This window comes from Schistocerca americana, chromosome 9 (genome assembly GCF_021461395.2).
Source record: "Schistocerca americana isolate TAMUIC-IGC-003095 chromosome 9, iqSchAmer2.1, whole genome shotgun sequence".
Taxonomy (NCBI): Eukaryota; Metazoa; Arthropoda; class Insecta; order Orthoptera; family Acrididae; genus Schistocerca; species Schistocerca americana.
The window spans coordinates 105,858,396-105,871,340 of record NC_060127.1 but is presented as its reverse complement, the minus strand read 5'-3'; the positions used below and the strand labels follow the sequence as shown (position 1 = coordinate 105,871,340).

General features: G+C 39.1%; 2 protein-coding genes across 2 annotated transcripts in view; one reads left to right on the top strand and one right to left on the bottom strand.

The window, feature by feature from the left end:
• The window catches only part of LOC124551289 (nucleic acid dioxygenase ALKBH1), a 28,926-nt gene extending 22,429 nt beyond the window's left edge, over positions 1 to 6,497 (bottom strand). The window contains exon 1 of the mRNA XM_047126291.1: positions 6,065 to 6,497. Coding sequence (XP_046982247.1) covers positions 6,065 to 6,163 — 99 coding nt within the window. The 5' untranslated portion in view covers positions 6,164 to 6,497. The remainder of the gene's footprint in view (positions 1 to 6,064) is intronic.
• Positions 6,283 to 12,945, top strand: part of LOC124550707 (beta-1,4-glucuronyltransferase 1-like) — an 87,832-nt gene continuing 81,169 nt past the window's right edge. Inside the window, exon 1 of the mRNA XM_047125429.1 lies at positions 6,283 to 6,436. The gene's annotated coding sequence lies outside the window, so the exon portion shown is untranslated. The remainder of the gene's footprint in view (positions 6,437 to 12,945) is intronic.

Here is a 12,945-nt window from a genome sequence, read left to right as displayed (position 1 = left end):
GGGGCAAGGGGCTGCTACCTAATCCCTAATACCCCAGCAGGGGTAGATTTTCATCTTTATGTCAAAAGTTCTTATTGCTCAGTCATGGGCCAACTCTTGTGGGGCCACCCCCTGTCTAATAAATTTTGCATTCTTCCTTCAGTATTTCTCTGTGAGAATCTATCGTCCTCTGCTGTCTTTTTATCAGCCATACCAGGTTGACCCATATTTTTTACTCTGTGTTAAACCCCCTCCCACCCATTCCCTCCCTTTGTAGTTGCTGGGCACCCCTCATGGTCCATATTTTGGTGGGATGCTCCCACACTTTGGCCTTCATGCTAAATATGCCCTCCCACTATCCTTGCCTTGGATGTTAGTGGATGATCCTCGTGTGGTTATATCTGTCCTCAGTTTTCTTCGTAAAAGTGGGGTGTCCTTCCAGATCTAAGTACCTGAATTTCCTTCCAGAGCTGGAGTCCCTTGGTTAGTATTGGTGTTGGTTTGGAAGTCCTTCGGCCTTACCTCCACACTGGTCAAATTCAACTCCCCCCCAATGGTATGGGGTTCGGGATGAGTCCCCAGCAGTGGCCCTTCATGCACAGTATGTCTGATTTGTCCCCTGCTCTCACTCCTCCCCAAATCCTCTCTTTACTCTTCTTGCTGCCCCAAGGTTCCTTCTGCCTCCATGTTTGCCTGTTATCCTTTCGCATCGAGCTGCCAAGGGTCGTGGGACCAGTGACATTGCTGTGTGCCTCCACCCCCACCAACCAATCAACTAACCAACTGCTATTTCATATTAACTTCAGCGATTTCACGAAATACTTTCAGCTCTCCATATGGTGGAGAAACTGAAAATTTGTGCTCCAATTTCTGTTCACAAGTGGCCCCACAGCAACCAGAGGCATTAGATTCTGTTCGAGCAACACCGTCATGCCACTCTTTCCCAATACGGGCTGAATTACAAATATCCAAAATAAGATAATTTTTCAATGAGACACTGCTTGTCCACGCATTGCACGTGTCTCTGTGAACTGTCTGCCTGATGCTGAGGTACTCTTGTGGCCAGCAAGACCCCAAGTCTGTCCTCATTAGAACATGGGGAGGGGGGGAGGCAGCTCAAAATGTCACCTCTCTGTCCCAGTTCAAGTATCCATGTCGTCAAGGATCAGTTACAATAGTTTTGGACTAGATTTCTCCAGGGGAGAATATAAAACCTTTATGGAACCCTTCCCAACTGGAAGGTTATACTGCCAAATTCTTTGTAAATTTGGCACAAGTTTCTAATCACTGAAATAACATAGCAGACCCTTTCAATGCGTGAAATTTCATTTTGTTTCCTCCTCCCCCTCGAGTGCTTCACTTTCATCGTCAGCCAGTGTAAATCACGCATATGAATTATTTCATTAATATTTTTATATTAAAATAACCATATCAGAACAGCAACTTTCAAGTTCTGTTTCACACTGAAGTAGGTGTGGGGTAGTGTATTTTTTATATTCATCAGTGTTCATACTTTTAATCAAAACAGGAAACAAAATATGCATATACACTATGACAAACATCTTCTGAGTGAAAAAGTATTATGTTGCAGAAAATATTACTCCTTGCACAGAAAAAATATGTGCATTTCAACAACACAACACCAGATACTTAAAACCCATTCTCTTCTTCTACGGAAAGTTATCACAAAGGGGTGATAAAGAAAACTCTGAGCCTGAAGAGAAGCTATTATTAAATTATCTCACTGACCAATAAATCATTTTGTGGACTGCTAACATAATATACATTTTCTTCTTCCCGCAGCGTACAACTCTGCACAGGTATCTTCAACAAGTTTCCTCCGTTCTGCCCTCTTGATTGCAGTTCCACGCCATCCTCTAACTTGTACAGTTTTATATTTACTTTCACACCATTTATCTATGGTTTTCTCGACCTTTCTCTCTGTCTTCTTCCAGATGGCCTCCAGTTGTAACTTTTTATCTTTCTTCCAGTGTTCATTGTGAAAAAAACTGGTTCAAGCCATGCTATTCATTACTTTTTATTGATCTTACAATGTCAGGGTGGAAAAAATCAAACTGACCCAGAAAAATTTTTACACACTTTCAGGTTCACTCTGTATGAGGTAGGACACTGTTTTCAAATATTCTGAGCTGCTCGTTTATGACCAGATTTCACATCAGTAGGTTACAATTGGCTTAATCTTGGCCTTGCACTCTTAACATATGGGATCATTCGTTAGCACTTAAGATATGCAGTGCTGCTTCATATGACATAGAATATGGCCTATTAATATTAAATCCCACATACTCAAAGTACTGTACAACTAACATGTAAGTACAGGTATAACATTTATGCCATCAGTCACAGTGTCACGTGGCGCAGTGGTGAAGATGCCAGATGAAAAGAATAAGATATCTACGTTTTAATGATGCAGCTTTTTCTAAATCACTCCTGATGCTGCTGAACACTGAAAAGGACCCAAAAGCCAACTCTACTAAGAAATGGAGGAGAGCACTAAACTACATCTTAATTGTGATTAAGAGATCCAATCAGCGTAGATCCTGATGTCCGCTCCAGATGTTCACAGCATGCAGATGCTAGTGTGCGTAAGGTAAAAATGGTGATGGATAAATTGATGAGGACAAATTTGTGTGGGCTGACCACCAACCTGTACTGCAGATGGTGTGTGTAGGGACACTTTCCTCTACCATTACTTTTCCTCAACAGTAGTTGTCGATACCAGTATTATTTTTCGAACTTTGGACAGATCAATATTATCTCAGTTGCTTTCTTGAAAACTTTCATATCATTTTATACACAATATGTTAGTTTTGAAGATAAATTTTATGAGAAGTATTTAGTTAATAAAAAATTTCACTCTCTATGTTACACTCGATAAATACTAGCTCTGAATGTACAGTTAAAATTACTTTTTCAGAAACATTTGAAATTACGAAATATTTGCACACTTAAAACTTCTATTATTAATTACGCAATACTGTACTGGTTACTATGTGTATTTCTGGATTCATTTATGAAGTAATATTCTAGAGTAATAGTGTAACAGAAACTAGTAGAAACTCATTTGTTAAGAAAAATTGGAAACCCTTGGGAATTGGTTATTTCTGCAGATTGAGAGAGACATAAGTATACCTATGATGTGGAATTAGGAAGGAAGGGGGAGATTACACCTCTCAACTGGAATGCCGTAAGAGTCACACAAAAGCTGTGTGATGGCTAAATGACAAAAACGACTTAAGGACTGTAGTGGCAAGCAACATACATGTGAAATGCACAAGTCAGTTTGAGAATCTATGATCACTCGAGCTTGAGCTGAGACTGCTGTTGAGTGTAGTTCTGCCAAGGTATCTTTTAAAGGAACAGTGACTACTACAAAATGAACCTTTTAGAAGAATTTGAAATATATAAACATACCCAACTAAATTCAAAAGATTTTTTGAATGATCAACTTGCATTAAAAAACAAACACCATTTTGACTGCATATCACCTCTTATAAAATGTGAAAATTAGCCCACTCCTTTTATACATTAGAACCATGTGCCACATTTTTTTCAACTGTATTGTATAGAACTTCTTTATATACTTTGGTTATATTTTATGCTTTTACATATGTTCCTTGCTGCTAGCACAACAGATACTTAGATGTGAATCAGTAACAGTAAATCGTCAATCCGTGTTCACAATGATCACATAAAATATGTGCATTTCTGGCCATGTAATGGCATTGCGCTTCTATGAACAGGATACTGACATCTACTAAACCAATACTTAATAAGTATCTGTAAAATACGTCTCATACTTCACATAACCGTACAGCTATGGTCTCAAATTTTATAATATCCCTCGTTTTGTTGGCTTCTAAAGATGGCTCTGAGCACTATGGGACTTAAAATCTATGGTCATCAGTCCCCTAGAACTTAGAACTACTTAAACCTAACTAACCTAAGGACATCACACAACACCCAGTCATCACATTCTAAAGATGACAAATTAATTTTTTTAAACCAGTGAAATATAATAAAAATATATGTGCAACTGATGACTGAATTTTAATCTGAAAAATATGTGCTACAGTTGCTGAAAATTACAGCCATGAATAAAATAATTATATGTAATGCTCTCAGTAGCACCAAAGTTACATTCTTAGATGAAACAGGGTCCAAAATTGAGAGTAACAAAGAAAAAGCAGAAGTGATAAACACCATTTTCTTAAATTCCTTCATAAAGGATGATACAAAACTAGTGCTCCTGCTTAATTCTTGCAAACTGAGGATACAGAATGTCAGTGTTGTTGAGAAACAGCTGAAATTGTTAAAATTAAACAAGGTTCTAAACAATGATGAAACCTTTCAGATTATACACAGAATTTTCAGCTGAGTTTGCCCCCGTTTTAACCATAGTATAGCATAGACCTCTTAAACAAAAAGCTGCACCCAGTGGTAGAATCTAAGTTTGTGCTTAAACATAAGATGGTATCTATAAAACATAATGAACTCCTCCATGTTGTCTAGCATGGATTCTGAAAACATCAATCATATGAAACCCAATTTGCACTTTTTTTACATAATATCCTTAAAGCCATAAATCAAGGCAATCAGGTCGATGTAGTATTTCTTGATTTCTGAAAATCATTTGACTCATTACCACACTAACTTTTAATAATTAAAGTATCATCATATGGGGCATCAAACAAAGTTTGTGACTGTATTGAGGATTATTTGGTAGGAAATGACATAGTATGTTGTCTTGGATGAAGAGTCATCAAGAGTTATTGCTAAATAACTTCGGGTGTGCCCCAGGAAGTGTGTTGGCACCATTGCTGTTCATGTTGTCTATTAATGACCTGCCAGACAATGTTAACAGTAATCTCAGAGTATATGCAGGTGATGCAGTTATCTGTAACGAAGTACTGTCAGATAAAAGCTGTGCAAATATTGTCTGCTCATGATAAGATTTCATAGTGCTGCAAATACTGGTAACTTGCTTTGAAAGTAAAACTGTGGACTTCACATAATGAAAAAAACTAGTATCCTATGACTACAATACAAATGAGTCATAAATGGAATAAGTCAACTCATACAAATACCTGAGTAGTCTGCAAAGAATAAGAAATGGAATGATCACATAGGCTCAGTTGAATGCAATTAGTATATAAAAGGAATTAGTTATCAAGCAGTAGTCCAACCCAGCACAGATTATTGCTCTAGTGTGTGGGACACATACCAAATGCAAAGAGAGGCCGCAAAAATTATCACAGGTTTGCTTCACTTGAGAGAGAGCCTCATGGAAATGCAGAAAAACCTGGACTGACAGATAGATGCTTGTAGGTATACGCCAATCATTCCACCTTTAGGTATAACTCAAGACAGTGTCTGCAAAGACACTTTCAGGCAGTCATTTTTCGCACGCTCCAAATGTGAACTGAAAGGGAAGGAGGCCTATAAACGGTATGATAGGTAGCACACACTGGCATGCACTTTTAAAAGTGGTTCACGGAGGATGGACTTAAATGTAGATAGGGAAGGAAATGGGTTGTCTCCTTTATCAAGTAAGCATCCCAGGATTTGTTGAATAAATTTAGTATGTGATTTGGAAAGAAGAAAACCAACTGAATAATTCCCTGTAAGTAGGTAATTCCTTGTTTTTCTCCGCCGGCTACAGCAAACCCATGTTTTTGAGCGAAAACCAACTGAATAATTCCCTGTAAGTAGGTAATTCCTTGTTTTTCTCCGCCGGCTACAGCAAACCCATGTTTTTGAGCGGATTTTCGATAGCATAATAAAGAGGGTATTAATGATTTCCTTTGTATGGATGGTGGCGTTTAAGAGTTTCTCTTAGTCCACATCTACCAGTGACGTCAACCACAAACTAGTCAGTCCTGGTATAAGATAATTATAATTTAAACAGTTAATCACTTTCATAAAGATGTCAGAGCTATATAATCATGCAGGTATACTGCCTCCATGGACATGACACGTCCTGAAGTAAAAACATAACTTGTGAGTTTTGTTGGGTCCACACTATTTATTGTATGTTATTTCGTTACGGATAGAAACGACTCACCTGATGTTTTTCGAATTCTGCATCTCTGAAGTTTATTACGTTTGATAAATCTGGAGGAGGACATTTACTTTTGTAATATTTGAAGTGTTTCTTAAACATACCACTACAAAACGGACCACGGAGCCCTTAATTACATGCGCGATCACAGATTTGTACTCTGCCGTTGACAGTTTGTTGTGGCGTTAGTCATTTGTTATTCTTGCTATCGTTGGCAAAGGTTGACAGCTAATATTTACGTTCACATAACATACGTAGTTCTAAACAAATAAGCGACACGGTCTAATATAATTTTCATGTTAGTCTTTCAGTAACATTGGTTCCAAGATTCGTTCTACCAAACAAGACGTGCAACCAGACTCATCCCCGCCCATGGTAAGGCTCAAGATGGCCATATTTAGCGTCATTTAAGTAGAAAAATGCATGTTTATTTGTATGTTTTCACTTTTCAGGTTCATTTCCTCTATTTAACAAAGCCGTTGGCAGTGGAATAATGTTGTTGGACATGTAGAGCAGTTCACCCGTAAATCAGAAGCGTAGTCACGAAGCCGGCGAATTTTCGACTTCCAGCCCGTATTATTCTGTACTGACGTAGTAGCGCGATGTTTGAACAAAAGATGAAAAGAGTAGGCTACACCTGCCATGTAGTTAGTAATCTAAACCCTTTATCTTCACTTTTCGTTTCAGGCCGTTATAACGTGTAACTTTAAGTACGTTGTTGCGCCGATACTTATTAATGTATATTTCTTGTCGAATCAGTGTTGAGTGTACCTTGTATGATAGACGTCACAAACACAAGAAAGTCGCCAAGAATGTCAATTGAAACAGTAAAACGAATATAAACGGGGTTCTTTATCCGCAGTGGTGATTGAAAGTGCATATGAAAATAGACTATTGTATATAGTTCCAACATTGTGTTGGTATCATGATCTGCAGCTCAGTATATTTGTAATTTATTAATTAAAGGTACCGGTATCTTAAGAATTCCTTTTTTTTAATTCTCAGACCATTACCTACACTATTATTAAGAAACATGAAATACAAAACGTTTAGTTACACAAAAATATTGCTTGATACAGTGCAGTTGTTAAGATACTGTTCCTATATTTGAGAGGCTGGAGTTTGCTTTGTCTGCTCATCCAAATGTAGGTTTTTCTTAGTTTTCCTAAATCATTTGAGGCAAATGCTGGGATGGTTCCTGCATCAAGGCCATGGGTAACCACCTGCCCTGCCCTAATATAATTAGGCCTATATTTTTCTGTATACGGCCTTGCCGCAGTGGATACACCGGTCCCCGTGAGATCACCGAAGTTAAGTGCTGTCGGGCGTGGTCGGCATTTGGATGGGTGACCATCCTCTGGCCGCCATGCACTGTTGCCATTTTTCGGGGTGCAGTCAGCCTCGTGATGCCAATTCAGGAGCTACTCGACCAAATAGTAGTGGCTTCGGTCAAGAATACCATCATGACGACCGGGAGAACGGTGTGTTGACCCCACGCCTCTCCTATCCACATCCTCCACGGAGGATGACACGGTGGTCGGATGGTCCCGGTAGGCCACTCGTGGCCTGAAGACGGAGTGTGTATGTGTATGTTTTTGATCTGTTTTGATTGTACTATGATGACAAATCCAGTATCATTTTAAAATGATCCCTGGATGAATGAATGAATAAATAAATAAACAAATGCATTCTGGTACGCGCATTTACTGTATTGCTAATGGTACTATAGCAAAGAATGTCCAAACTCTTATTTGATGGAAACAATTAAAATTGTTAGTTGTTGCTGATACGTATCTAAAGAATTTTCTGTGCATTGTCTGCAAGCTGTTATGGGTACTTGGACTGTCACCTTACTATGTCACCAAGTGAGGTGCTGTAGTGATAAGACATAACTCCTACTGATATTTAGATGGATGACTCTTTAAATAACAGTCTGGCTAACCAGAATTAGGTTTCCTAAATCACTTTTAACGTAAATCCTAGGATGGTTTGAATTGTCACAGCCGATTTCCTTGCCCAAAACAAATATGAGCAGTCTCCAACGATCTCATTGCCTACACAATTCCAAACCACAGTCTTTCTTCATACTTACTTACTTTGTCAATGTATAGATGACACTCTTCTCATAACAACATCAAAGTTACCACGGAATTGGGTGAGATCACTATATAGTTCTGTGTTGGGTAATTAATTTCTAGCTAATATGAGTATAGATGTTTGCTTTTTTAATGTTGGCAGCCACTTAAATGTACATCAAGAGAAACAGCCATTGTTGAACAAATCTGGAACTAATCTATGTGATATGATAACATGATAAAAATTGATTAAAATTTCACCCTTGTTTGTGTGGGCAAATACTTCTGAATATATGTGAAACTTGTTTATGTATAGGTTGTTTCTAAAATGAATGTGGAAAATGAGAGGGCTGGTAGAATGAATCAACAAGAAACTTCCACATAGCAACCCATGTCCATATCGCTTAACATTCAGCACTAGGCGTGACATAACAGCATCACGCACTGCCAAGAAGGTAGGCACACAACCCACCATCCAAGTCGAAATAGTAGCAGGTAGTCTGGGTGGATAACACCACAGAGTTTCTTCTGACATTTGCTGGGACCTGAAAGCATTGTATTTGGCTTTGCAAATGCCTCGTTGATACAGTGTCGTACAGAGGGCGGTACCTGCACACAGTGCAGGAGTCTGGTTCGCCCTGCGTCAGTGTGTCAAGAAATGGGGACACTGTTGTATTTGGTACTGTGCACAATGCATGGGGAATGGTATACTTTTCTTGGGAGAAAAGGGCAGACAGGCACAGTTCTTATGGCGAGGCGGGTGGAGGCACATGCACTGTCATCCCCAAGTCCCTAAGAGAGACTGATGCAGTTCAGGTGAATTGTCCACTGACAAGGTATCATAATAGCGCATGTGCACTTCTGATGCGTTTATTTTGTGATGGCAGGTGCAAAGGCTTGACATACACAGTCGTCTGCACACAGTGCATATGCCAGAGCTTGAAGAGGAGATTTTAGCACTGCAGGACCAGCCCTCAACAAGCTAGCAGAGTGTTGCTTGAGGAATGAATGTAAGCCATTCCACAGTATGGCATGTGTGGAATGAAGATGATTTACACCCTTACCTCCTTCAGGAAATTCAAGCCCATAACCCAGATTATTTTGCACGTCTCATTGACTTCTGCCAGTGGCTTTTGAGAAGTGTGCCGTGTAACTTGTATTCCCATGCTTTGTACTTTTTACAGATCAAAAATCTACATTTACATCTATACTCCATTAGGTGCATGGCAAATCCAGTGGGGTAAGATTGATCACAGTGTAATGCAATGGAAATATTGCAATGCGTGTGTATCTAGTTTGTAATAAATTTGAAAGATAACCTTGTTAGTGTCTCTCCATGTAATGTGTTCAGTTATAGTGAGGACATCAGTTACAACCCTGAAAAATCACCTGTGATTGATACATTTCATTTGGTTTATTAATTCATCCAGTGGTATGTGATTTGTCACCATAATGCAGTGAAAATAAGAACAGACACAAAGAAAATGCAAGTATATTTTAAGATGATAGTACAGGTCGTGAGACATGACTTTGTTCCTGGAATTTGCCTGTAATGATTCTGGAAAATCGTGGGAAACCTAAATCAGGATTGACCATACAGAGTAAACTTCATCCTCCTGAAAATGTGTTCAGTGTGTTGACAACTGGAATTCCTTATTTGGTTAGTCCCTGTTGTATAGTGTTCTTTGGTTTACACACAATTTGCACCCAATAATTTATCATCATCATCATCATCATCATCATTTAAGACTGATTATGCCTTTCAGCGTTCAGTCTGGAGCATAGCCCCCCTTATAAAATTCCTCCAGGATCCCCTATTCAGTGCTAACATTGGTGCCTCTTCTGATGTTAAACCTATTACTTCAAAATCATTCTTAACCGAATCCACGTACCTTCTCCTTGGTCTGCCCCGACTCCTCCTACCCTCTACTGCTGAACCCATGAGTCTCTTGGGTAACCTTGCTTCTCCCATGCGTGTAACATGACCCCACCATCTAAGTCTGTTCGCCCTGCCTGCTACATCTATAGAGTTTTTATTACAAACTAGATACACATGCATTGCAATATTTCCATTGCATTACACTGTGATCAATCTTACCCCACTGGATTTGCCATGCACCTAATGGAGTATAGATGTAAATGTAGATTGTGGACACCCTCTTGCCATTGTTCCCATCTACTAGTACCTGCAATCATCCTAGCTACTTTCATATCCGTAACCTCAACCTTATTGATAAGGTAACCTGAATCCACCCAGCTTTCGCTCCCATACAACAAAGTTGGTCGAAAGATTGAACGGTGCACAGATAACTTAGTCTTGGTACTGACTCCTTCTTGCAGAAGAGAGTAGATCGTAGCTGAGCACTCACTGCATTAGCCTTGCTACCCCTCACTTCCAGTTCTTTCACTATGTTGCTATCCTGTGAGAATATGCATCCCAAGTACTTGAAACCGTCCACCTGTTCTAACTTTGTTCCTCCCATTTGGCACTCAATCCGTTTATATCTCTTTCCCACTGACATTACTTTCGTTTTAGAGATGCTAATCTGCATACCATAGTCCTTACATTTCTGATCTAGCTCTGAAATATTACTTTGCAAACTTTCAATCAAGTCTGCCATCACAACTAAGTCATCCGCATAAGCAAGACTGCTTATTTTGTGTTCACATATCTTAATCTCACCCAGCCAGTCTATTGTTTTCAACATATGATCCATAAATAATATGAACAACAGTGGAGACAGGTTGCAGCCTTGTCTTACCCCTGAAACTACTCTGAACCATGAACTCAATTTACTGTCAACTCTAACTGCTGCCTGACTATCCATGTAAAGACCTTTAATTGCTTGCAAAAGTTTGCCTCCTATTCCATAATCTTGTAGAACAGACGATAACTTCCTCCTAGGAACCCGGTCATATGCCTTTTCTAGATCTATAAAGCATAGGTACAATTCCCTGTTCCACTCATAACACTTCTCCATTATTTGCCGTAAGCTAAAGATCTGGTCCTGACAACCTCTAAGAGGCCTAAACCCACACTGATTTTCATCCAATTGGTCCTCAACTAATACTCGCACTTTCCTTTCAACAATACCTGAGAAGATTTTACCCATAACGCTGATTAAAGAGATACCTCTGTAGTTGTTACAATCTTTTCTGTTTCCATGTTTAAAGATTGGTGTGATTACTGCTTTTGTCCAGTCTGATGGAACCTGTCCCGACTCCCAGGCCATTTCAATTATCCTGTGTAGCCATTTAAGACCTGACATTCCACTGTATTTGATGAGTTCCAACCGAATTTCATCCACCCCAGCTGCTTTATTGCACTGCAATCTATTGACCATTTTGTGGTTCATGGTGTGGGTTCCTGTAGTCATGTCCTAGTTCATGAACCACGGGCAACGTATGAGTGGCCAAGTAAGTGGTCCCGATTGTCGGGATACCAGTTATTTTGGAATAAGGCTGGGCATCTCGGACATATTCTGAGTCGTGGTCACCTTTGTGCTCATACGGCAAAGACTACCAAATCCACCGGTTAGTCCCTCAGCCGTTAGGGGTAAAACCCAATGGGACCCTGGGCAAGTAAGGCTAGCAACCTGCTTCCCTGGTACTTTAAATATGATGCTGGCAACAATCAGAGCAAAATGCCTCGGGCCAATAATTTATAATAATGTAAAACACAGTTGCATACTGCATCACTGCACACACTAAGAACACCCACTGGCACCTCCTGAACCACAAACTTGTAGATATGAGCAGTGCTGTTTTTCTGGGGGAACGCTGGGGGATGCGTACCCCTAAACTTTTTCATCGGCAAAGTAATTTTTTTACGATGTTGAGAACTTGGAAGAGTGCCAAAGATTTATTTCACGGACGTAAATTTTTTATTTCATTTTTTCGTGTTGGTAATTGCAATACGAATGATACCAGTGCAGTTTTTGGTGGGAAAATCGATGTCATTTACTGTTTCAAGCATTTCGTAGCTGTGGCAACCGTTCACGACAACTGAATCACTGGCAGCCAGTTTGATTAGATTAGATTAGATTTACTTTCATTCCAATTGATCCGTAGTGAGGAGGTCCTCCAGGATGTGGAACATGTCAGAAAAACAACAATACATGACAAATATTTAAACTAAAACAAATAAGCTAATGTACCATTCCACAGGTCCCAAGTGGAATGATCGTCATTTTTTAATGAACACTAAGAGTCATTTTACAAATACTATTGCACTGAATTTAAAATAAAAAAGTTTTATATTTATTTATAAGGTAAGAAACATGTAATACAACTACTGTAATACTTATTTACAATGAACACATTACTGCACTGAAATGGTGCAGAAGTTAGATTATACTTACACACACACACACACACACACACACACACACACACACACACACACACAAATTTTCAGTGAACACATTACTGCACTGAAATTGTGCAGAAGTTATGTTGTACTTATATACAAATCAGTTGGTTTTCCTCAGAAATTCATCAATGGAGTAGAAGGAGTTGGCCACCAATAAATCCTTTAGGCTTCTCTTAAACTGAATTTCATTGGTTGTTAAGCTTTTTATGGCTGCTGGCAAGTTATTGAAAATGTGTGTTCCTGAATAATGCACACCTTTTTGTACAAGACTAAGTGACTTTAAATCCTTGTGAAGATTATTCTTATTTCTAGTATTGATTCCATGAATTGAGCTGTTGGTTTGAAAAAGTGATATATTTTTAATGACAAATTTCATTAAGGAATAAATATATTGGGAAGCTGTAGTTAGTATCCCTAGTTCCCTAAACAGGCTTCTG